The sequence below is a fragment of the Bubalus bubalis genome, chromosome 12, assembly GCF_019923935.1.
Source record: "Bubalus bubalis isolate 160015118507 breed Murrah chromosome 12, NDDB_SH_1, whole genome shotgun sequence".
Classification (NCBI taxonomy): Eukaryota; Metazoa; Chordata; class Mammalia; order Artiodactyla; family Bovidae; genus Bubalus; species Bubalus bubalis.
This window is the reverse complement of record NC_059168.1, coordinates 49,121,342-49,145,234: the sequence shown is the minus strand read 5'-3', so window position 1 is coordinate 49,145,234 and position 23,893 is coordinate 49,121,342. Positions and strand designations below refer to the sequence as shown.

Here is a 23,893-nt window from a genome sequence, read left to right as displayed (position 1 = left end):
TTCCTCTTTTTAAAAAAAGTATAGTTGCTATACATTGTATTAGTTTCAGGTGAACAACACAGTGATTTGACATTTGTATACATTACAAAATTGAACACAATAAGTCTATAATCATTTGTCCCCATATGAAGTTATTTTAGTATTAATGATTATATTGTACCTCTTAATCCCCCTCTAAAATATTAAGGTTATTAGTACTGCATTAAAATTGACTGAAGTAAGGCATGTTAGTAAGGAAAAGGTCTTTTTTTTTTTTTTAACCTTTAGCACCTTCACTCACCTTCCCACCCGATCCCCATGTAAGTTCCAACACACTGGAAATGCATTCCCAGGCATTGCACACATTCTGTAACTTCCCATGACTTCCGACCCCATTCCTCCTCACCAGGCAGCCCTGGTTCTAGGTCAGAGGTAACTGGGCTGTTCGTCATAATACACTCGTTACCTCCCAGTGTTTGTCCTTTGCTGTGCCCTTGGCTGGAATGCTTTCCACCTGTGTCAGCCCCAGTGAAGCTGTCTTTCTAGGCCTCTGCCCTGACTGCTGTGTATTTTGGGAAGCTACACCTTGGTGCTCAGGCCCTGAGGTCTGGGAGGGTATCCTGGTGCTGACACGGTGAGAACCCAGCGTGACCCCAGTCAAAAGGAAGACAAGCCTAGGCCCCAGCTGCATACAAATTGGATGTTCTCCCATAACGTATATACCTTGCTAACTAACACATCCTGTCCACTGCCAGCCCCCACATCCACATGGACCATATCACAGGAGTTTCCCCACACTCTTAGAAGAGCCACTGGAACCAGAAAAATAGGATCTGCATCCTCTGAGCCTGTGGAACTATAAGCCAAACCATGCTCATCAGACACCTCTCTGTTGTGTAGATGCAGGCACTAAGGGGGAACGGGAGGAGAAGCTTCAGGCCAACGGGACCCCCCTGCTTCAGCTGACCCATGCTCTCGAGGGTTCTAGCCACCTGATGAGAATATTCTATTTGATGGCTCAGACTTAGGAGGTATGGGTGTGGGATGCAAAGTGCAGCTTGACGGGCCATGAAAGCCACCCATGTCAGTAGCCCACGCTGGGCGTTTTGTAGGAACAGCATGTTCTAAAAGGTGTGAAAGAGCTTCAGTTTAAGAACCACCATCTATGCTAGACCTGTGTGTTGGACCTGTATCCAGAAATGAGAAACAATAGAGTGCTTTACGTGATTAAGGAACTAATGCAGAAAAACACAGGTGAGGCAGGGGATGTGCCAGTTCCTCTGACTCCTGCCTGAGCCAACTAATTCTTCTTCTTCCGGGCCTGGATCCGCGAGCCAAGCTTCCAAAGGTCTAAGTACAAGTTCTGCTTCAGGATGGCACTGCTGCACAGCAAGGCCCCTTGCAGGGCTCCAGTCAACCCACAGGTGAGGATATCTTGGCCTGGGAGACAACAGTGGAGGCCTGTGAGCATCCCCCCGCCCCACCTCCAAGCAGGGCAGTGGGGAGACGGGCCCCTGAGCCAGGGCCACAGAGATGCCTTCAGACCAGGACCAGGGTCCTCAGCCACCAAGGCAACAGAAACGGAGGACTGACTGACAGGCCCAGGGTCCCAGTTTTCCTGGCAGGATGGGGCCTTCAGCATACCTGTCAAGTAGAGGTTCGGGATGGGGCTCTGGGCCCTTATGGAGGCCATCGCACCAGGATGCAGACGGCCCAGGTCATGGTCAGCCCCGTAGCAGGCCCCCTGGGGAGCCGCCAGGTAGAACTGAGTGCTCAGTGGGGACCCTCCAGTCACACTGTCCACCTGAAGAGGCAAAAGAGGTGGCCGAAGAGTGGGAGGGGGACCTTGTGAGACCCTCACCTCTTTCTTCCCTGCCCCTGCATGAGCTGCCAGCCAGCATAGGCTCCCCTGAAGCTCAGTCACCCCAGGCCTCATTCCCAGCCCCATAGAAGGGGCGGAGATGCACCGACCACCAACTCTGCCCTCCTACCTTCCCCTCCAGATGTGGGAACTGCTTCAGGAAGACCGACACAGCGGCTTCAACAAAGGAGCTCTTGAGGTTCTCGTAGGCACTGCTCCGCTTTCCCTGGGGCTCGTCCCGCCACTCCTTGAACCACTCGTATGAGGTGGGCACTAGTATGATCGCTGTCGACCGGTCTGGGGACGCAGAGCCAGGTCACTGCTGCCGCCCCTCCCGACCCAAGCCCCAGCCCCCAGCACATCAAGCCTCACCTGGGTACCGGTCCTCCCAAGTTGGGTCCTTGGCCGACGAGAAGGAAATGAAGAGAAGGGGCATGTGCGTGGCAGCCTTATCCCCAGGCAGAGAGACATAGCGCTCCATCCTGGGGAGGAGAGGGGCTGTTGGCCCTGGCCATGTCCCCCACAGCCACCAGCCCCACCCCGAGCACAGCTTAGCCCCAGGTGCCCCCAAGGAATGAAGCCAAGGCACAGCCCAGGTGGGAAAAAGTCCTTTCAGAGTAGATTCTTGCCCATTTCCTCCCATCCTATATCCTGCTGCTTCCCCCCTAGCATCTGTGGCTCTGGGGGACCAGGCTGCTACCCTTCCTGCACATGTACACCCATGCCTTACGCCTTGTCCATGTCTTTGTCAAAATAAATATAGTAGTTGGTGGTCGGCAGCCCCAGGTCCTTCTTGGTGCCTCAGAGGCAGATGAAGACACAGAATATGCTCAGGCCGGGCCGAACCATCCCCAGCTGGCGCTTCACACCTGCAGACGGTTAGGAGGGCCGTGAAAAGGAGACCACCAAGATCTGCCGCCACCCCGGGAGCCAGCAGACACCCGCTCGCCTCATCTGCAGCCTCAGCTGTTTGGACAACTTGGCCTGCTCCTCAGTCTCCTGCCTGTGAAGGCCATGGCCCCAGACATCTGCTCTGAGTGCCTTGAGAAGCAGAGATGGCCAGCTCCCTGAGCCATTCACAGCATCTGTATCATGGTCCCATTGTCACCTTAATGTCTAAGTTAAGAGCAGGGACTTCCCTGGTGGTCCAGTGGTAAAGAATCCATCTGCCAATGCAGGGGATGTGGGTTCAACCCCTGGTTGGGGAAGATCCCATATACCTCAGAGCCCGTGTGCCACAACTGCTGAGCCTGTGCTCTAGAACCCGTGCTCCAAAACAAGCCACTGCACTGAGAAGCCTGTGCACCACAACAAAGAGTAGCCCCTGCTCACAACCAGAGAAAGCCTGCGTGCAGCAACAAAGACCAGTGCAGCCAATAAATCAATATGAGCAGAGGACAGGGCTCCACATGACAAAGGCCACAGCTGTGAACAGCAGTCTGTTACAAGCCTTGGCTTCAGTATTAAGTTGAATACAAACCATCTAATGGATAAAAGTGAAAATGTTAGTCCCTCAGTCATGTCCAACTCTTTGCAACTCCATGGACTATAGCCTGCCAGGCTCCTCTGTCCATGGAACCTGGCAGGTCACAGTCCATAGGATCACAAGGAGTTGGACAGGACTGAGCGACTAACTTACCCCCCACCCCCCACCCCCGCCCCAGCAAAGAAATCTAAAAACGAAGGGATATATGTGTACGTATAACTGATTCACTTTGTTCTACAGCAGAAAGTAACACAACACTGTAAAGCAACTATATTCCATATAAAAATCAATTAAAAGAACCCTGGGTCTCAAATCAGTCACACAATGATGAGACCAAACCCTACTGCTCCAGACCAGCCTCAGCTCCTTTACTTATTTTGTCAGTGAGTCTTCCTCGCTCAAACAAATATCCTCTTCAAAACATCTTCAATAATGTCCAAGCTCAGCCCCAGAATTTAAGAAAGGCACTCCTATTCACAAAGACTCCCTCGGTCTGACCACCTCACCTCCATACTCTCGACCCCAACCAGCACTGCTTTGTCCCCAAGGCCACAAGATATCCTGTTTCCATCTCTGATATAGAGACAGAACTGTCAGAATCTCTACCCCAAACAGCTGGAAACATCAGGAATCCTAGCAGTCTCTGGGGCCTCCCAGTTGAGCATCACTGCCACCACTGTCTGAAAGGTTCTCAAACTGGGATTCATCCAGCTCCCACTCGGGAGGGGTGGCCGGTCCTTCAGGCAGGAGGAGGGCGGAGGGTGCTGGCACAGGAGACTGTCCTCAGGGTGAGATACATGGGAGCAGTGGAAGCTGTACCTGCCAGTGAAGGAGGGGCAAGCTCCTTTTTTTGTTTTTGCACCCAGCACCATGTGACCAAAATAGAATTTGGGGGTGGAATAGAAGGCAGGAGTGGAATATAACCAAGTCAAAACCATGTACTGTCTTTTGGGGGGGCCAGAGGTTGACTAAGATAGAGCTTCCTTGGTGGCTCAGTCAGCAAAGAATCTGCCTACCATGCAGGAGACCCAGGTTCAATCTCTGGGTTGGGAAGATCCCCTGGAGAAGGAAATGGCAACCCACTCCAGTATTCTTGTCTGGGAAATCCCATGGAAAGAGGAGCCTGTAGGCTACAGTCCATGGGGTCACAAAAGAGTCGGACACAACTTAGTGACTAAACAATAACTAGCTGGAACAAGGAGAGCCCACAAATATAAGAGTAATCTTCCCCTGTATTTCTAAACACAGAAAGCAGTTTCCAGAAAATACAGTCTCCCTCATAGGGTCCTTTCCTTATTCACTTAGGTTGTATGAACCTTAAGTGTAAAAGAAATTATGTTCTTTACACATGTGGCTTGGGGTAAAGAATCCACCTGCCAATGCAGGAGACACAGGAGACTCAGGTTCGATCCCTGGATGGGGAAGATTCCCTGGAGGAGAGCACGGCAACCCATTCCAGTATTCCTGCCAAGAGAATCCCATGGACAGAGGAGCCTGGCAGGTTATAGTCCATGGGGTTGCAAACAGCATGGACAGAGGAGCCTGGCAGGTTATAGTCCATGGGGTTGCAAACAGCAAGACACAACTGAGCACACACAAACAAACAAAAAACAAATTATGTTCTTAATGCCTTTTAGATTCAAAGGGAACTAGGAATCATTCTAGGCAGGAAAATACTTTCGCTTTTTTTTAGGTGTCCCTCCAATAACTCCATGTCATTTATTTGCATTCCCTTCCTTGTGGATTTTTTATCACCTGAGGACGTGCACTTGATGAGCGCCCAGGGCCATCAGGAGACAGCGTCAGGGTTCAAAGGTCCTGGGAGAGAGGGAGGCTGGAAGTACCAAAGGCCACTGGGCGGTCTCTGCCTCAGGCCACACAGCTCACCCAGCCTGAGAGAGAGGCCTCCGCTGGCAGCGGACATGGGCTGAGGCCCAGTGAAAGGAGGCAAAGGGCTGAGGGCCTGTTTCCCAAGCACACGTCCTGTACCCCAGAGACAGTCACAGCAGCCGCCGACCCTCTCCCCGACCAGGAAAGCCAAGACCTCACTTTTCTACTGGGTGTCCTTCCTGAGTTCCCCAAGAGCAGCCTCGGCCCCACCCTCCAGGGTGGATGCTCCTTGTACTGGGCTCTAGGCTCCTCCTCAGGTTTCCACCAAGGTTTCCATCCCAAACGCATCTTGGGCTGCTCTTACTCCCCTCCTCCCGCCCCAGGCAGAGGCCTGGACACAGACCCCTTTCTCTCACCCTCCTAGATCGATGGCCCCCTCCCGGCCAGTGGCCTCCTTCCCTCAATCACATCGGGAGCTGCCAGCTCCATTTCCAAATGATGACGCCCCAGCTAACCTTGGCTCAGCCACTCTGTCCCTTGGGAGCTGATCTGCTCTCCTCCTCCTTCTAGTAAGGCCTTCTCTCTGGAAGCCCCACGTTTCCCAGCCCAGAGGGGACCAGGAATCCAGGCTTAGGAGTCAGAAACATCAGCCTCTTCCTCTCCACTTGGCTGCCTCCAGCTGGGTGGGCCTTGGGCAGCAATTCACCTATGTGCCTCCGTGTCCCCTGCCATCAACATGAGCTCTACCCAGCAGCTGAGGATCAGATGCAAGGACAAAGGTAAAGCTTGCACACAGACATGGCTCCCCATCCAAAACCACAGGCTTTTATTTTTGGACACGGCCTGCAGTGGAGATGACTGGCATGTGTGTGTGTGTACTCAGTCATGTCCAACTCTTGGCAAACCCATGGACTGTAGCCCACCATGCTCCTCTGTCCATGGGATTATCCCAGCAAGAATACTGGAGTGGGTTGCCATTTCCTCCTCCAGGAGATCTTCCCCACCCAAGGATTGAGCCCGAGTCTCCTGCATCTCCTTCACTGGCAGATGGATTCTTTATCACTGAGCCACCTGGGAAACCCAGAGATGACTGGACTGAGGCTTATTTCTATCTGGGTCCCAGGTTTTGAGAGCAGGGCTCCAGGAGAAGAATCCAGGAGGGTACCCCTGAAGCCTCAGCACCAATACAAAGCTGGTTCCAGCAGAGGCAGGAAAACATAACCTTAGGTCCCAAATAAGGCCCACAGCAACAATATCAAGACCTTCGTCTCCACTCCAGCCTTCCCTTCCCTTAACAGCAATCTCAGACCAGACTTCCCCACACCAAACAAGTGCGAAATTAAGGAAGGAAGCAGAATTCACATGGCAAACTTAATGAAAAACCCAGGAACCATTCCTTTAAGACTCAATCCACCATCATTAACTATCAGGGAGATGATCTAAGGTCAAGGGAAACCGGAAATGGACAACTGGGACTGGAAACTTGAAAGAGGAAAGGGAAACGCAGTTGAGGTTATCAGGGGAAACGGTGTAAATTTGCCAAGGATGAAATGAGAGATAAAAACTAAAGGGTCTTTGGGGAGGATGCAGGACAAAGGAAGTTATCCCACCCCCTAAACAAAGGCCTGCTGGGGACAGTTGTTATTAATAGAAATTGGTGTGCTCACCTTTTCTGCCTAAGGAGGGTCAAAGAGCAGCCCTGATGCTGGGGGAAGCATCAGCCAGGCTGAGTCAGCTGGAAGCAGAGGGCAGGTCCACTTGGAGGAGAGCCACACAACTCATTTGTTTACCTGGCAGACAGCGGGCCTGCTCTGGCAACAAGTGCTCGTAGGTGTTGAACAATCCCGCATCGGAGATCACGATGGGGCAATGGATGTTCACCAGGTCCTCACCCTTCTTCACAGTGACACCTGCAGGCACAAGAGCTTAGCTGAGGTTCTGTGCACTCCAAGAAGACAAGAAAGGCCCCATTCCTACCCCACCCCATCTCTCCCACACTGACCCAGGCAGGTAGGCCCCAGCTAAAACTGCAGAGTGAGGGATCAGCTCAAAGCACTGCCTCCAAGGCCCAAAAGGCCCACAGTCCCCACTGGCTTTCTAGCTCTCTCTCTATCTGATATGGGAGCTCTTCTCTTTAGCCACCAGTCAACCTCCACACTAACCCAGACAGAGCCCGTGAGCTGATAGTCTTCATTAAAATGCCAGGTCTTTCTTTACTGTTGCCAGAGTTTTTGGTTCCAACACACTCTCTTTTAAACCCTCCAGTGACACCTCAACCTCTAATTAAACTCCAAACCCTCCTATCAGCCTTCTGTGATGTGCTCCCTTCTGTGGATCCAACCTCATCTCTGACCATCTGACAGTTTTCACCAAACTATTAGATAGGACTATATGCAAATAGCATGTGTGTGCATTCATGCTCAGTTGTGTCTGACTCTTTGCAACCCCATGGACTGTAGCCTGCCAGGCTCCTCTGTTCATGGGATTTCCCAGGCAAGAATACTGGAGTGGGTTGCCATTTCCTTCTCCGAGGATCTTTCTGACCCAGAGATCAAACACACATCTCCTGCAGCTCCTGCACTGCAGATGGATCCTTTACCAACTGTGTCATCTGGGAAGCCCCCAACGGCTGACAGTCAATCATTTTTTTCACCTAGAAATGTGACAGACTCTTATGATTCAACCTAACATTTTCCAATGCCTAAATATATTCAGCTCATGGGACTTCTCTGGTGGTCCAGTAGCTAAGACACTGAGCTGCCAATGAAGGGGGCCCAGGTTCGATCCCTGGTCAGGGAACTAGATCCCACATGCCACAGCTGAGAGTTGACCAAAGAAGACCAAAGATTCCATGTGCCGCAACTGAGACCCAGTGCAGCCAAAAAAGAGAAAAAAGAAACTCAGCTCTTTCATATCTCCGTGCCTCTGCACATTCTGTTTCCCCCACCTGGAATGACCTCCTCTCCCCTCTGACCAGCTTCCTCTCACCCATCACGACCTCCCTCTGAGAGTCCCTGTCCCACCATCCTGTGCCACCTCCAGCCTCAGTGTGTGCCTCCATGCGGCACCTTGGTTATATCTCAGTCATCTGCCCTCTGAGACTGGAAACTTCTTGAGTTAGATATTAGGATTTACTTATCTTTTATCTCCATCTTTTATCACATAGCATGTGAAAAACATAAATATATCCAGAACTGAATTTAATTCAATGATAAACCCTCCTTGGTTCACAGACCACCTGACGGCTGGAAGGAAAACTGGTTTGTGACTGCGAGAGAAAGTCTTGCACAGCTGATAGCTACCCCTGCCTCACTGCTGGGAACTTTCCAGTCTCTTCTACAGATACATCCTCAAACATCACTGATGGCCTTTTCTCCCTTGACTTTTGGGTGCTTTGGGCCACCCACTCATCACCTCCTCCTTGAAAGCTTACTCTGGTGAATTCACCATCACACCAGCCCTGTTTCCTTCAGGCCTCTCTCTCCTCCCCTTGCCGAGACTTCTGAAGTTACCCTAGATGGTCTGTCTATTTACCAGAGCCCTTCCCTGCATAGACCCTCTCCTCGCAGAGTTTATCCTTGGTGGGATTTTGACTCTCTGCTCAGGTGACAGCAAACACCTGAGCCAGGGTAGAGTCTGAGCCCCACTCTGCCATTTACAGGGCATCCTGGCAGCCTCCACACCACCCTATGGAGCACCCAGGTTACAACTCACTCCATCAGTCACTGAACAAACATTTACTTGGCTCCAGTATGTGCTAAAGTCTATAGACATACAGATAAAAAAGACACCGCCTCTACACTCAAGGAACTCCTGGATTAAAGGATAACTACTTGTCTCTATTGAATAAATGATGAAATACTGTTCTCTGGGGACCACACCACCCTTTATCCTTCCTGTGTCCTTTTCACTTCCAGACCAGGTCAATTGCTATTCCCAGGCAGCCCCAGCTTGAGGCAGATTCCAGCCTGTAACCCCCAATTTGGAGGTCTCTGCCCTCAGTGCTTTCTTTGCTCTCCACTCCCAGTCTCACCCACCGACACCAAGGACTGTGAAGACGATGCAGGGCTCTCACCACAGGCTTTCCCAGCTGAGTCGAGCAGGATGCTGTGCACAGGGGCCCTTGTGAGGACAGCGCCCCCGGCCCGTTGAATCACAGGGATGGTGTGGAAGACGATCTCACTGGAGCCCCCTCGGGGATAAAAGGCCCCTTTTAGGAAGTAGTCAACCAGCAGAGCGTGCATGGAAAAGGTGGTGTGGCTGGGGGTCACACCTATAGAAGGAAGGAGGGGGTGATGAGGCAAGAGCAGGCAGCAACACCATTCAGAGCAGAACATGGGAGGGGTGAGGTGGGGGGAGGGGAGGGAGGCTCAAGAGTAAAGAGATACATGTATAATTATAGCGATTCACATTGCTGTACAGCAGAAACCAACACAAAATTGTAAAGTAATTTTCTTCCAATGAAAAAATAAAAAAGGAACACGGGTTCCTGTCAGAAAACATGCAGCCTTTGGGAATTCCCTGATGGTCCAGTGGTTAGGACTAGGTGCTTTCCCTGTTGCGGGGGGCCTGGATTCAATGCCTGGTTGGGGAACTACAATCCTGCAAGCTGCATAGCATGACCCAAAAAAAAAAAAAAAATAGACAACATGCAACCTGAGTCTATGCCTCCCAGGATCCAAGTGATTCTCAGGGCAGCCTCCTTCTATCCAAACAGGCAAACAGGGAGTGTTCCAGGTCTTGGGCCAGTGGGAATGACCTCCCTGCAAACTGCCATGCTGCCAGGGAGGAGAGTGTGGACTGGAAAGAAAACCATCCACGACATAGGTGAGGGGGATTTTTATCAAGGTATCCAGCAGGGAGGAAGACAGGCATTTCTTCCCTAAGCTCCAGAGGACCTGGAGTGTGAGCAGCTCCACTTCAGTCAGCTAGGCAGCCTCAGAGTCAAAGAACTTATGCTTTTGAACTGTGATGCTGGAGAAGACACTAGAGAGTCCCTTGGACAGCAAGGAGATGAAACCAGTCAATCCTAAAGGAAATCAGTCCTGAATATCCACTGGAAGGACTGATGCTGAAGCTGAAGCTCTAATACTTTGGCCACCTGATGCAAAGAGCCAACTCATTGGAAAAGACCCTGATGCTCGGAAAGATTGAAGGCAGGAGAAGCGGGTGACAGAGCATGAGATAGTTGGATGGCATCACTGACTCAATGCACATGAGTTTGAGCAAACTCCAGGAGATAGTGAAGGACATGGAAGCCTGGCGTGCTGCAGTCCATGGGGTCGCAAAGAGTCGGACATGACTGAGCGACTGAATAAACCAAGCTCAGGAAGAAAGACTAAGAGACAGGGGCTTCCCAGGGCCCAAGGCCAGGACCCACCATAAGTGGGGAAGATGTAGCTGAGCACAGCCTGGAGCTCAGGGGAGGCGGGGAGCTGCCGCAGGACCTCAGCCAGGCTCTGGGTGGATGCACGAAGGAACGGAGAGAAGCGGGTGAGCAGCCCACACTTGGTGAGGAGCTGAGCCACGGGCAGTGGGAGAATCTTCAGCAGGACAGCATAAATGGCTCCACGGGATACCACCTGGGAGGGGAATAAGCAGGGAGGAACAGGGTTCACCTCCAGACCCGCTGTGACAGAACTGCCTGTCCAACAGCCTGCACAGTCCAAGGGACCAGCAACACTTGGTGGTGGTGGTTTAGCTGCTGAGTCATGTTCGACTTTTTCCAAGCTATGAATTGTAGCCCATCAGGCTCCTCTGTCCATGGGGATTCTCCAGGCAAGAAAACTGGAGTGGGTTGCTATTTCCTTCTCCAGGGGATCTTCCCGAGTCAGGGATCCAACCTGTGTCTCCTGCATTGCAGGTGGTCTCCTGCACTGGATTCTGAGCCTGCTGAGCCATCAGGGAAGCAGAAGTTGGCTAAATTTGGATCGTAAAACTCTTTACTCTAAGTTTTTTTTTTCTTTTTTTTTTCCCATTCTCCCCTCAGATGAGTCCTTTTTTGCTTTTCAGTTTCCTGCCCAAATTCCTTTTGAAAAATTCCAACCTGGTCTCAGATGAAGCGAAAAGGGGTTACAGATGTAACCACATGGAAGCCAGCCTGGCCAGGCCAGAGTGTGAGTGGCAGCTGCTGAGCCCAGGCTCCAGAGAGAGGGCCTGCCTGAGCACAGAGGTCAACTCGGACCTGGGCTGAGTTCCAGACAAACATGTCTGTTCCTCCTTCTTGCCTCCCTCACCTGTCACTCCACTAATGAGGAAGGTGAGCCTTGTTGGGAATAACACATGTCCGTGTTACCTTAACCAGCTTCATATACTTGTCAATGGCAGCTTCTTCCTGGGGAAACTTGTCCTTGAGACCCTGAATGTAGGCTTTCATCCCCGCGTACATGGGAAACTCTTTTCGGCCATCAGGCCCTTCTAGTACCATGATGTCAAAGGGAGAGGGCAAGGCAGCCCAGTCTAGCTGCCCCTCAGTGATCTGGTCCAAGATAAAACGGTCAAAGCTGCCCTCCTGCATACGCCCAATGTAATGGATTCCTGTTGAGAAATAGAAAAACAAGGCATGATAGGGATAAGGGAATTGAGCCCTGGAAAGGCTCCAACAAGGAAGCGAGGTGAAAGAGGCGTCCTACAGGGCCAAGCCCACACCCACAGAGGGGGTACCCACCCTTTCTGAAAAGGGGAGTTGCAGCAGAAACCACTAGATCCCCGCACAGTTCAGCAGGTACAGCTGTCAGACCATGGAGATACATGTGGTGTGTCTCTAACCCCTTTTCCCTTCATCTGAGATCAGATTGGAATTTTTCAAAAGGAATTTGGGCAGGAAAGCTGTCAGACCAACAGTGCCCAGGGCAAAGAAAACCTGGGCCTCCAAAACCACTGAAAAGCCCAGGATCGTCCCACTGCGGCTACTCCAAACCTCCTGCTCCCACCCCTTTGCCTTGGCAGCCTTACCCGTGTCAAATTCAAGGCCATTCTTTTCAAAGGTATGACAACAGCCTCCTGCCTTGGTGTGTTGTTCCAGAACGAGAACTCGCTTGCCAGCTTTGGCTAGGATTGCAGCTGCTGCCAAGCCCCCAAAGCCACTGCCAATCACCACCACATCCAGCTTCTTTGGCACTCGGCTGATGGAGAAAGCTGCAGCAAAGGAGGAGATGGAGAGCGCAATGAAAGGACAATGAGGTGGAAAGCAAGGCAGAATGTTCTAGCTTATATGATGCTCCAGAAAACTTCCAGAGCAGTTTGGCACAGGGCTCCTCACTAAAATATCTCAAACATTTTACCTGGGACATACTCAGGACCCACTGGGAAAGGTTGAACAAAGTGATTTAGGTTGATCTGAACTGGCTCCAGTCCATGGGGTCACTAAGAGTCGGCACAACTGAACGACTTCCTTTCACTTTTCACTTTCATGCATTGGAGAAGGAAATGGCAACCCATTCCAGTATTCTTGCCTGGAGAATCCCAGGGACAGAGGAGCCTAGTGGGCTGCAGTCTATGGGGTCGCACAGAGTCGGACACGACTGAAGCGACTTAGCAGCAGCAGCAGCAGAACTGATTTAACCAAAACCACTATGTAGCTGAGGATTTTCCCTACTTGCAAAGAAAGAATAATTCATAAACTATCACACACACACACACAAGTGCTGACCATGATCCAGGCTAAGAATCCTAAACGCAGTCAGAGACCAAGCTAGGGAAGAAAGAAAACAAGGAGGTGGGGGACAAGAGAAGAGTATCGTGGGGCTGGATGGTGGCTCATGCAACAGTCTATTCACAAGCAGGTTATCTTCAGAAAATGCAGGATCTGCAGGCAGTAGTGGTGCAGCCCACTCAGATCATGGTTCTTAAAGATCTTGATACAGAGGCAGGACAGAGCTCCTCTGAGAAATCACAGCACCACCCCTTCACACTGGGAAAGCCTGGATGTGGGATCGAGGAGGAAGCACCTAAACAAGACAAACTGGACAGCCCATGGTGCTGTATGGGCACTTTCTACACAAGATCTATTCTTTCAAGATCACTCCAGAAGAACTGAGCTTTGGGATTTTTCAAGATGCCAGAGAACTCGGTAAAAACTTTGAACTTTTCAAACATTTTTTAAAAGACCTACAGTGAAAAATACATTTCATAATCCAGAACATACATCAGTATATAATATAAAGAAGTTTCACAATACTTACCACAACTATGTAGGATACACTGATATTTTCCATTTGACTGAATTTTAAAATGCTAGTTGCAACTCACTAAATTGATATCATGACCCACTACGAGAGATCAACACTTGGTTTCAAAAACAAACTAATCATCTCATCTTTAGACCAATCCAGATAAATGGAGTGATTTGCTAATGGTTACACAGTACATCAGGCTTCCCTGGTGGCTCAGACAGTAGAGAAAGTGCCTGCAATGTAGGAGACTGGGGTTTGATCCCTAGGTAGAGAAGGTCTCCTGGAGAAGGAAGTGACAACCCACTCCAATATTCTTGCCTGGAAAATGCCATGGACAGAGGAGCGTGTAGGGCTACGGTCCATAGGGTCGCATAGGGTCAGACAGTGACTAACGCTTTTACTTTCACTTTTTTCACAGAGTAAATCAGTGTTGTTTGTTGTTCAGTTACTCAGTCCTGTTTGATTCTCTGCGACAGAGACAGTGACAGAGTCCAGTTAAAACTCTGATTTCAGAAATAATAGGCCTTCCAGTTACAACAATACTGTCTTTATTTTATTTATTTTATTTTTTAAGCAGCCGAACTCTTTCTTTAAACTCTAAAGGAAACCCACAAATACTTTTTAAAAGATGACAGTGCAGATCCTCCGTAAACAAAGAGCTCTGAGCCCGAGGCACCCCACTGAGCCTCTCTTCAACCACAAGATTATGGGACCAGCATAATCAGTCACATCCCTTGATGAACCAAATGCAATTTCCTACAAAGGTTTCTGTATAGCTCTCCCACGCCCTTAAACCCCTGGGGAAGATAAGTGAAAATGTTACGGTCTTAAAGTCAAAGAGGGGGGAAGATCTCTTCTTGTTTAAACCGTTAGCCATGGCTATACCAAGCGGCAGGGTCTGAGCGTGGCTATGACAAGAACTTGGCTCGCCCAGGACGATGCCCGAGACCCAGAGGCCACGATTCCCTCGGCCTGCGGGGACCAAGGCTCTCGCCAGGAGTGGATTCTAAAGCGGGCGCCTCTACATGCAAAGATGCCCTTCCAGCACTTTGCATCTGGAAAACGCTAACCCGTGAGGATGCTCGGGAGCAGCCTAGGTCCCCGGGGTGTCTCCCCGCTCACCTTGCTTGAGAACCTTCTTCCTGGCCTCCTTGTCGGTCACCAGAGGCGCGGGTGGCCGTTTGACATCCACCAAGAAGGGGTTCGCGGAGCTGCCTGAGAACAGCCCCTTGTAAACTTTGCCGAGGATGACCAGCAGCAGCGCAGCCAGTAGCAGCAGCCACACCCACATCGCGCCGGCGCCGGGTACCGGCAAGTCTTTCGCTTGAACAGCGCCTGGGGTTTGAAGCCGCAGCTCTGCTCAGTTAGATAGTCCTCCCACCAGGGAGGCGGAGTCAACCGTGCCCACTGATCAGCCCGCGGAAAGCCGAAGTCGCTCGCGGAAAGCCGAAGTCGCTCGTGGAGATTGACCCTCGCGGCTCCCCATACTCGCTTCTCCTGCTGTGCGGAGGGCCGTGCTCTTGCGCGGAGGAGGCCTGGCGGGGCTGGGAGACCCCAACAGCGAAGAACTGGGAACTCGGGGACTCGGCCGGCGATCCCCGGGCGGGGGTCAGAGGAGGAGGAATGTGGGGCGGAAATGGTCGCCCTGGGGCGAGACAAGGCTGAGACGTGTAAGACCGAGAGAGACTCCCGATCCTGGCAGACAGGAGACCTGGGTTGTGGTCTGCGCTCTGCCGCGGACTCGCTGGATGACCAGTGGCAAGTCGCTTTCCTGTTTTCCCCGCCGAACAATTGAGAAAGTTTCTGGCCAGAGTTCCCACGCAGCCCCTATCTGGCTGGGTGTCTCGCTGGATTGAGATCTCCCTTGACGTCCGCGCATCGCAGCCGGCGAGCAACGGACTCTGGGACCCTCAAACTGGTCAATAGTTTTTGGCCTGGGCGCCTTGGGATGACGACGCCTACGGCCGGGGCCGGGTAGGGACTGGAGGGGGCGGGGAGCGCCCAGCGGCAAGGCCGATGAAAGAACTGTCCTACCTATGTATGCATTTATACTGAAAGTGTGGCCCCAATTTCTAGATTAAATATCTATTTAGCGTTTAAGCCCCAGCAAGCTTAAACTTAAAATCATTCCCTTTAATGTAGCTCCTTTCCTAAAGTGGGTGCACCATTAAAATTAACAACAAGGATCTACTGTATAGCACAGGGAGCTATATTTAGTATCTTGTACTAACAGAGGATGAGATGGTTAGATGGCATCACCGACTCTATGGACAAAAGTTTGAGGAGGTTCCGGGATTTGATGATGAACAGGGAAGCCTGGTGTGCTGCAGTGCATGGAGTCACAAAGAGTCGGACACGACTGAGCAAGTGAACTGAACTGAATAATCTGTAATGGAAAAGAATCGGGAAAAGAATATATTCAGTTATGTAGATAGATAGGTAGATACACTCAGTTGTGTCTGAGTCTTTGTGACCCCATAGACTGTAGCCCGCCAGGTTCTTCTGTCCATGGAATTTTCCAGGCAAGAATACTAGAGCAGGTTGCCATTTACTGCACCAGTGGCTCTTCCCCACCCACAGCATCAAACCGGTGCCTCTTGCATCTCCTGCATCGCCAGGCAGATTCTTTACCACTAGTGCTACCTGGGAAGCCCATATATGTGTTATGTATCTGAATCACTTTGCTATAGACCAGAAAATAACACCACATTGTAAATCAACTACATTTCGATTTTTAAAAATTATTTATTTATTTGGCTGTTCCAGGTCTTAGTTGCCACATGCATGTTCTTTAGTTGTGGCATTCAAACTCTTGGTTGCAGCGTGTGAGATCTAGTTCTCTGGCTAATGATTGAACCCAAGCTGGCTGCACTGGGAGCATGGAGTCTTAGCCACTGACCACTAGGGTAGCCCCTACTTCCAAAATACAGTAGGTGCACCATAAATACTTAATTTCAAAAGGATCCGTCTTTATAGGCAGGCCATTTCCTCAGGCCCAGCCATAAGGAACTTCCCTAATATTAGGAGTGACGTTATAACTTCTAGTACTTGCTCGTTTGACAGTTTCTGCTCATTTCTTTCTCTAATACAGATCGTGAATGTCCCTCATGGAGTCCTGGCAGGGCTCCAGCCAGAACTGAGCACTAGCAGGCATGTAAAGCTGGTCATGATTCAACACTGCTGGATTCAATTCAAGCCCAGTAATAGAAGAGCCTCCCTGAGCTCGGGGTCGCCATACCTGCCAATCATCTTCCCAAGGTTGGTCGATGTGTGTTTTGTCATATGCAGAACACTTGAGAAGGTCAAGGGGCAAGGAGTGGAAAGGGAGGCAGATGCTGAGGCGCCAGAGGACACAGAGAGAGTTGGTTCCTGAGCTGCTATAAGTGGGGGCACTGCCCTCCCCGTGTTACAGTGAGCCAGGTGTCCAGTCCAGCAATCAGGAGGTATTCTGGCTCTTGGTGTTAGGAACAGTCAGTGCATCCAGCTTCCTGACAAAGAGTCCATCTTGTTACTGGCCTCCAGTTTGTAGGGAACCCAGATTGTGTTCTCTGAAGGGCTGACCTCAGAGCAATGCCACCTTTCTTTCTTAGTCAGCCTTTCTTAGTCAACTGGGGAATTCTCTGGTGGTCCAGTGGTTAGGACTCCATGCTTTCACTGCAGAGGGCCGGGGTTCAATCCCTGGTTGAGGAATTAAGATTCTGCAAGCCACACAGTGCAGCCAAAAAAAAGGTAAACCAAGTCTGTGAGGTATACTATCCATCACCTGCCCACTTACCCAGATTCTTGTTGTGACAGGCACTCATGATGTCCACTTCTCCCATGGTGAGGTGTGGACCTGCCCAAATCACTTCCTGAGGTGGACTCATGGGCAGAAATACTTAGAGTTAGCTTCAGTGGCCAGGAAGCTGCCAGATGTACAGTACTGCTGCTCACTGAGGAAGGGGAGGCATTGCGTTGCATTTTGAGTTTCTGTTAATACCACCATAGGAACCAAATTGACTGTTAGGCCCTGCCAGGTCTGAGACCTGAGTAAAGCCTGAACACTTCAGCTAAGACCACCCACCAATGTGTCACCCTAAATTATCCTCACCCTTTTGAGACACGTTGACTTTCCTGGTGGCTCTGACAGTAAAGAATCTGCCTGTAATTCAGGAGGCCTGGGTTTAATCCCTGGGTCTGGAAGATCCCCTGGAGGAGGGAAGGGCTGCCCACTTCAGTATTCTTGCCTGGAGAATTCCATGGACAGAGGAACCTACAAGCTACAGCCCGTGGGGTCACAAAGGGATGGACAAGACTAAGCGACTAACACTTTCACTTTTAGATAATTTCCCAGATCTCAGTAACTTCATTGTCAAAAACAGATCCCTGTAAAGCAGTTATCCACCAATTAAGAATAATTTAAAAAGCAAACAGAAAAACAGATCCCTACCACTTACAGTGGTGCTGCCTCCTGGACACTGAGAAGCCAGCCCTTAAACTCCCGCAGGGACCCCTTCTTTCTGTCCCGTTACATGGATAGTAAGAGGCAGGCATTCACTAAGGCAGCATGTTTATTCGGAATATGTTTACAGCTGCTTGAAGATTTTTTTTTTAATGATTTAAAATCCCATAATCATTTTATTTTTATTTATTTATTTGGCCACAGATCGTGGCATGTGGGACCTTAGTTCCCTAACCAGGGATCAAACCAGTGCCTCCTGCATTTGAAGAGCAGAGTCCCAACCACTGGACCACCAGGGAAGTACCTGTTTGAAGATTTTTCAAGTCAGAGGCATAACTGAATGATGAAACTAGTTTTCTTCTTTAATCTTTTTTTTTTTTTCAGGGCTGAGACTCCAGAGTGTGTCCTCAAGGACTTCTTTCAGGACTCACAGAAACCTCCACCCTGGTGATGGCACACAGGGACTGTTTTCTTGTTCTTAGTCTGAATGACTGCCAAGAAGGAGGGCAACGGTAGAACAGTCAAATCCCAGGCTCTCCCCATAGCTTCTAATCTCAGACCTTGTTAAACTCCTTTCTGAGCCCAAGGACAAAAGTCACTTGAACAAATGAGTTTGAGTCATGAATGAAAACTCTCACTCTTTCCATGAGAAAGAATTAAGAGATGGACAGGTAAGCAAGCATATCCATTTGGGAAAGAAGGTGTTGGTATGGGATGTATTGTTAATAATAATAAGAGAGAGCATATATCAAGAGGGTGTGGACCTTTAGAAATGTGTAGGAAAAATTCTCTTTGCAGTTCTCTTATTCTTTTAGAAGAAGCTGTTAGTTACTTCTGGATCAATTGCCTTTCCCAATGGTTTGCTTTCTAAGTAGGTTATAGGATTTGGGTTTGGATTTGCTTGGGTGGGAGAAAAGTTTCAATCGGAATCTCCCAGGAAATATGTATTTCAATCAGTTTGGGTTGTTTACTGGCCCTTTCTCTCTAATACCCATTTTGACCTGTTTATCCTCAGGATCCCTGGTTCCATGTGGATATGTGTAAGCCTGGCAGCTTACCCTGTATTCCCCATCTTTCTCCCTACCTTACCCAGAAATGGTCTTAAATGCAGCCTTTGGGGTGCAGTGGCCAGAATGGGGACAAAGCCTGTGCTTTGGGAGTCCAGGGAGGTTTTCTTCACTGTCCTGAGACAGATGAACTGTTCTTCCAGAGAACATTTATCTTTGGATACTAGAGGGGAGAGAAGGATGCAATGAGTCCTGAGCACACAGACTCCTACAGGGAGTTGTGCAACACGGTGAATCACCAGATATCATTGAGAACGTATCTTGAGCCTGTGAGTGTGTCTGACTGTTTGTGACCCCATGCACTGTAGTACACCAGGCTCCTCTGTCCATGGAATTTCCCAGGCAAGAATACTGGAGTAGGTAGCCATCCCCTTCTCCAGGGGATCTTTCTGACCGAGGGATTGAATCCTGGTCACCTGCATTGCAGGCGGATTCTTTACTGTCTGAGCCACCAGAGAAGCCCATCTTGAGCCTAGTCCTGTGCAGATGATCTGAGAAATATAAAACAAGTATACAAGAAGAGTCTGACTGGGGAGACAGGTCTTTTGCAGAGGACCTTGTGCCACATACAGAGGGGCTATGGGACTTAGAGATCTGAGGAAACCCTCATAACTGCAGGAAACCACTGTAGCTCAGCCACCCTGAGGAGATGGAACTGATCTTGAAGGGCCCAGAAAACACTGAGAAGGTGGAGGTGGAGTGAGACCACATGACCCAAGGGCTGGAGGTGAGAGGAATTGCAGCAGTGTGTTCACTTTAGCTAAGTGGGAAATAATGGTGCTTAGACATCAGGAGGCCAGTTGTGGAGGAGTAGCTCTGCTGTGGTGTGTTTATGGGTTCATTCTTCTGGCAAAAATGAAGGCAAAAAGAAGTCAAAAAATCAAAGTTGTGTCTAAGGAGTGTTAGTTGGCAAAAATATGTAAGCGGGATTAGAGTAACAGGACAGTCTGGGATTCCAGGGCCTTGATATAACAATGATACCTTTGTTAGTTATTTTCCCTTAATTATTATTATTTTTCTTTTATCTGCCTTAGAGAAAATAATACTGCACATGGTTCAAAATCCAAAAGTATGAGGATGTACATATAGTGAATATCTTCCACTCTTGTTCCCCAGCCACCCTGTTTTCCTGCTGAGGCAAAGTTAGTACTTCCTGGAAGACTATAATTCTGGAAATAGTCTTTATAAAGACAAGCAAATATATTTATGTGGGGTTTTTTTTTTTTTTTTTTTTAGAAAATCCAATGATAAAGTATACTCTGCCCTTTGCTTTTTCACTTAATATAGTAATATCATGAAGATTGTTCCAAATCATTTATAAAGTACTTTCTTACTCTTTTTTTTAAATGGCTGTATAGGATCCCATTAAGTGGATATGCTTTAATTTATTTAAAATTAGTTCACTAGTGACAACTAGCTTTATCACGATGATCATTTTGAAATGTATAGAAATATCAAATCACTGTGTTGTGCGCTAGAAACTAACATCATGTTGTAAGTGAATTATAACTCAAAAACAAACTTGTAGAAAAAGAGATTAGATTTGTGGCTACCAGAGATAGGGGAATGAGGGAAGGGGGATTAGATAGTGAAAAGGTGCCAACTTTCAGTTGGAAGATAAATAACTACTAGGAATATAATGTACAATATGATAAAGGTAACACTGCTGTATGTTAGAATGAAAGTTAGAATAAATCCTAAGAGTTCTCATCACAAGGAAAAAAATGTTTTGTTTGTTTGTTGATGTAGTACCAATAGATGATGATGGATGATCACTAAACCTATCCTGGTCATCATTTCATAACGTATATAAGTCCAATCATGCTGTGCACCTTGCCTCTTACACAGTGATGTATGTCAATTACATCTCGGTGAAACAGCGGGTGGGAGGGTTATAAATAAAGTAAAATAAAGTAAGAAGTCCATCAGTGGACATTCAGAGTATTTTTAGCCTTTTGCTTTTATAAACAGTACTACCATGGATTTCCTTCATGGTCTAGTGGTTAAGAATCTGCCCGCCAATGCAGGGGACATGGGTTCGATCCCTGGTCCAGGAAGATCCCACATGCCACGGGGGCAGCTAAGCCCGTGTGCCACAGCTACTAGAGCCCATGTGCCCTAGAGCTCGTGCTCCACAACGAGAGAAGCCACCGCAGCGAGAAGCCCTCGAACCACAGCTAGAGAGGGCATGGCAACAGAGACCCAGTGCAGCCAAAACAAACGAACAAAAACAGACGAACAAAGCCATGAGTAACACTGTAAGCATGTCATTTTGCACACGGATGAGTATATATATTAGATAAATTCCTCAAATGCAGTTGCAGGCCCCAAATAGACACAGCATACATGATCGTGTCAGATATTATCAAGCTGGAGAGGTGGTAACAGTTCACTCTCCAGTGTCTACAGCTCTTGGTCCTTTAGCCAGCATGGTGTTACCACGTTTTTTGATCTTTGATAACAAGGTAAGTGAAAAATGTTATTTCAGGAGTAGTTGTAGTTGATTTTAGTTGACATTTCTCTTGTTATGAGTAAGGTTGAGCGTTTCTTTACATGTTTAAGAACTGTTTGTGTTTCCTTTTATGCAGACCATCTACATCCATGCCCATTTTTTACTGGTTTCTTTCTTTTTTTTTTCCTCTTACTGACTTGTAGGATTTTATTTCATTTTTTAACATTAAGAGCATTAGGGCTTCCCAGGTGGCTCAGTAGTAAAGAATTTGCCTGCAATGTGGGAGACCTGGGTTTGATCCCTGGGTCGGGAAGATCCCCTGGAGAAGGAAATTGCAACCCACTCCAATATTCTTGCCTGGGAAATCCCATGGACAGAGGAGCCGAGTGGGCTACAGTCCATGGAGTTGCAAAGAGTCAGACACAACTTAGCAACTAAACACCAAAGACAGGAAAATTAGCCTTGTGTTTTGATATGAGTTGCAGAAGGTTTGCTGGGTAGTTTTTAAGCTCTAGCAGGGGAAAGATTTGGCTGAGCAGAACATGAGGAAACCGCCTTACTCAACTTTACTTACTCAGAGCCCTGAGACTTTGAATGTGGCCAAGAAGTCTGTATGAGAGTATATTAACATTAAGCTTTTTGCAGACCAGGTTAAACAGGAGTTGTCATTACAGTATTACCTGTAGTTGACTTCTCCAGGGTTAATCCATTGTGTGTGTGTTAAGGGAAAGGGTGTGCTGTTCAAGCTTTCATCTCTGGGGGACTGATATGTGCCTGAGAGACTGACTCGTTTGCCTTGCAGGTTGAAAGTGTGTCTGCTGGGTCCTCTCCACCATGTGACAAGGACAGCAGTACTCTTCTGGCTTTCAGAGGAATTTCTGTACGTACTGCCCACAGCCCCGTGTCTTCTGTCAGTAGATGTTCGTGTAACATGCCGCTATGGGGTGCCAGGTGCCGGGACACAGGATGGCACAGACCTTGCCCTCCAGTAGTACATACTTTGGGGGTAGGAGTGGGAATAGACATGCAAAACAATCTCTGCCTAATCAGAAAATTGTTGTAATGAAGCAGAATATAAAGTGCAGTGGGGATGTCAACAGCTCACCGCTATCTCAGTTGAGTAGATTTTTATCCATTTACTCTTCAAGGAGGGCATATACTTGTCCCTACATTGCCCAACTTCTCCATCATAGTTGGTATTTTCCAGGTACCTCTCATTAAGATTGGGCTTCCCAGGTGGCTCAGTGGTAAAGAACCCAGCTGTCAATGAAGGAGTGGGTTAAATCCCTGGGTAGGGAAGATCCCTTGGAGGAGGAAACAGCAACCCACTCCAGTATTCTTGCCTGGAAAATTCCATGGACAGAGGAGCCTGGCAGGCTACAGTCTGTGGGGTCTCAAAGAGTCGGACACAACTGAGTGACTGAGCATGCACTCATTGAGATTGGCTTTAACCAACCCATCTGGGAAGACAGATTCTAATGGCCTCCAGTTTCAAGAATATTTGGTACAGTGGGCAGTATGTATTTGTGTGGGTAGGAGGACTTGGACTCTGCCCTCACACTGAAGGTCACCTGCCCCTACAGATCTCAGAGTTGAAGAACCACAGCGTCCTCCAGGCCCTGACAGCAGAGGCGAACGGCTGGGAGCCCCGTGGTAAGGTCCCCTTCAGGGCCCGCAGAGCCTGGGTGGGACTCAAGGCAGAGCTCGTGGGTCTTTCCTTTTCTTCCTTGAATTTCTCTCACTACTTTTCCTATAGAATTTTATAGATTTATCCTTCTTCAAGGGAAATTAGAACTGACACTGGATTAGGAGTCAAGAGACCTGAGTTCATTCTTTCTTTTTTAAGGGTTTTTTTTTTTTTTCATGTGGATCATTTTTAAAGTCTCTTATTCAATGTGTTACAGTATTGCTTCTGTCGCATGTTTTGGTTTTCTGGCTGCAGTGCATGTGGGATCTTAGCTCCCCGACCAAGGATAAAACCCACACACACCCTCTGCTTTGGAAGGTGAAGTCTTAACCACTGGACTGCCAGGGAAGTCCTGAGAGACCTGAGTTCTAACTTGGTCCCCAAAGCCCTGCTAGTGACTTATTTGCCTTTTGGAGAAATTATACTATCTCTCTGTCTACAGTGGAGATATCAGTATCTCCTTTGTGCTCTAAAGGATGTTGTGATACTGAAATGATACAGAGTAGATGAAAAGGCTTTGAAAAGTTAATCTTGTTTTACCTGCTTGACATGGCGCTTCCCATACTCTATTTAAAGCTCACTCTGCCTGCTAATATAAGGCACAAGGAAGCACACTCCACCATTTCAGAAGGACCACTTCTGGAGTCACACGTCTCTGGCTTAAGTGTTGGCTCTTTCACCCACCAGCTCCATGACCCAGAGCGAGGAACTTAATCTTTCTAACCCTCACTTTACTTATCCGTAAAACCGGGGTTATATCAGAACCTGTATGATATAAATTTTATAAGGAATAAACAAGATAATGGAAAGTGCTTAGCACACAGAATCATAGTGAGCACTCACTGGTGTGTTTTGTTATCTTAAAATCTTGCAAACTCAATGTGTAATCTCCAAGAATATGGGAGTCTATTAAAAA

At 48.7% G+C, this 23,893-nt stretch overlaps 2 protein-coding genes across 3 annotated transcripts in view; one reads left to right on the top strand and one right to left on the bottom strand.

The window, feature by feature from the left end:
• Positions 1-12: 12 nt before the first annotated feature.
• Positions 13-14,772, bottom strand: RETSAT (retinol saturase). The gene is given in 11 exon segments (XM_006061084.4): positions 13-1,419; positions 1,624-1,783; positions 1,971-2,137; positions 2,213-2,322; positions 2,571-2,709; positions 6,947-7,066; positions 9,232-9,429; positions 10,537-10,738; positions 11,452-11,693; positions 12,111-12,293; positions 14,453-14,772. Coding segments are annotated over 11 exon segments (1,830 nt in total). The 5' UTR covers positions 14,622-14,772; the 3' UTR covers positions 13-1,279.
• A 56-nt stretch (positions 14,773-14,828) lies between these two features.
• Positions 14,829-23,893, top strand: part of ELMOD3 (ELMO domain containing 3) — a 33,573-nt gene continuing 24,508 nt past the window's right edge. Inside the window, exons 1-5 of one of the 2 annotated variants that reach the window (XM_006061088.4) lie at positions 14,829-15,000; positions 16,422-16,588; positions 18,156-18,442; positions 22,093-22,170; positions 22,874-22,943. In XM_006061088.4, coding sequence (XP_006061150.4) covers positions 18,392-18,442; positions 22,093-22,170; positions 22,874-22,943 — 199 coding nt within the window. In that variant the 5' untranslated portion in view covers positions 14,829-15,000; positions 16,422-16,588; positions 18,156-18,391. Of the gene's footprint in view, positions 15,001-15,165; positions 15,305-16,421; positions 16,589-18,155; positions 18,443-22,092; positions 22,171-22,873; positions 22,944-23,893 lie in introns of those variants that run through there. The other variant, XM_006061087.4, reaches the window with a different exon arrangement.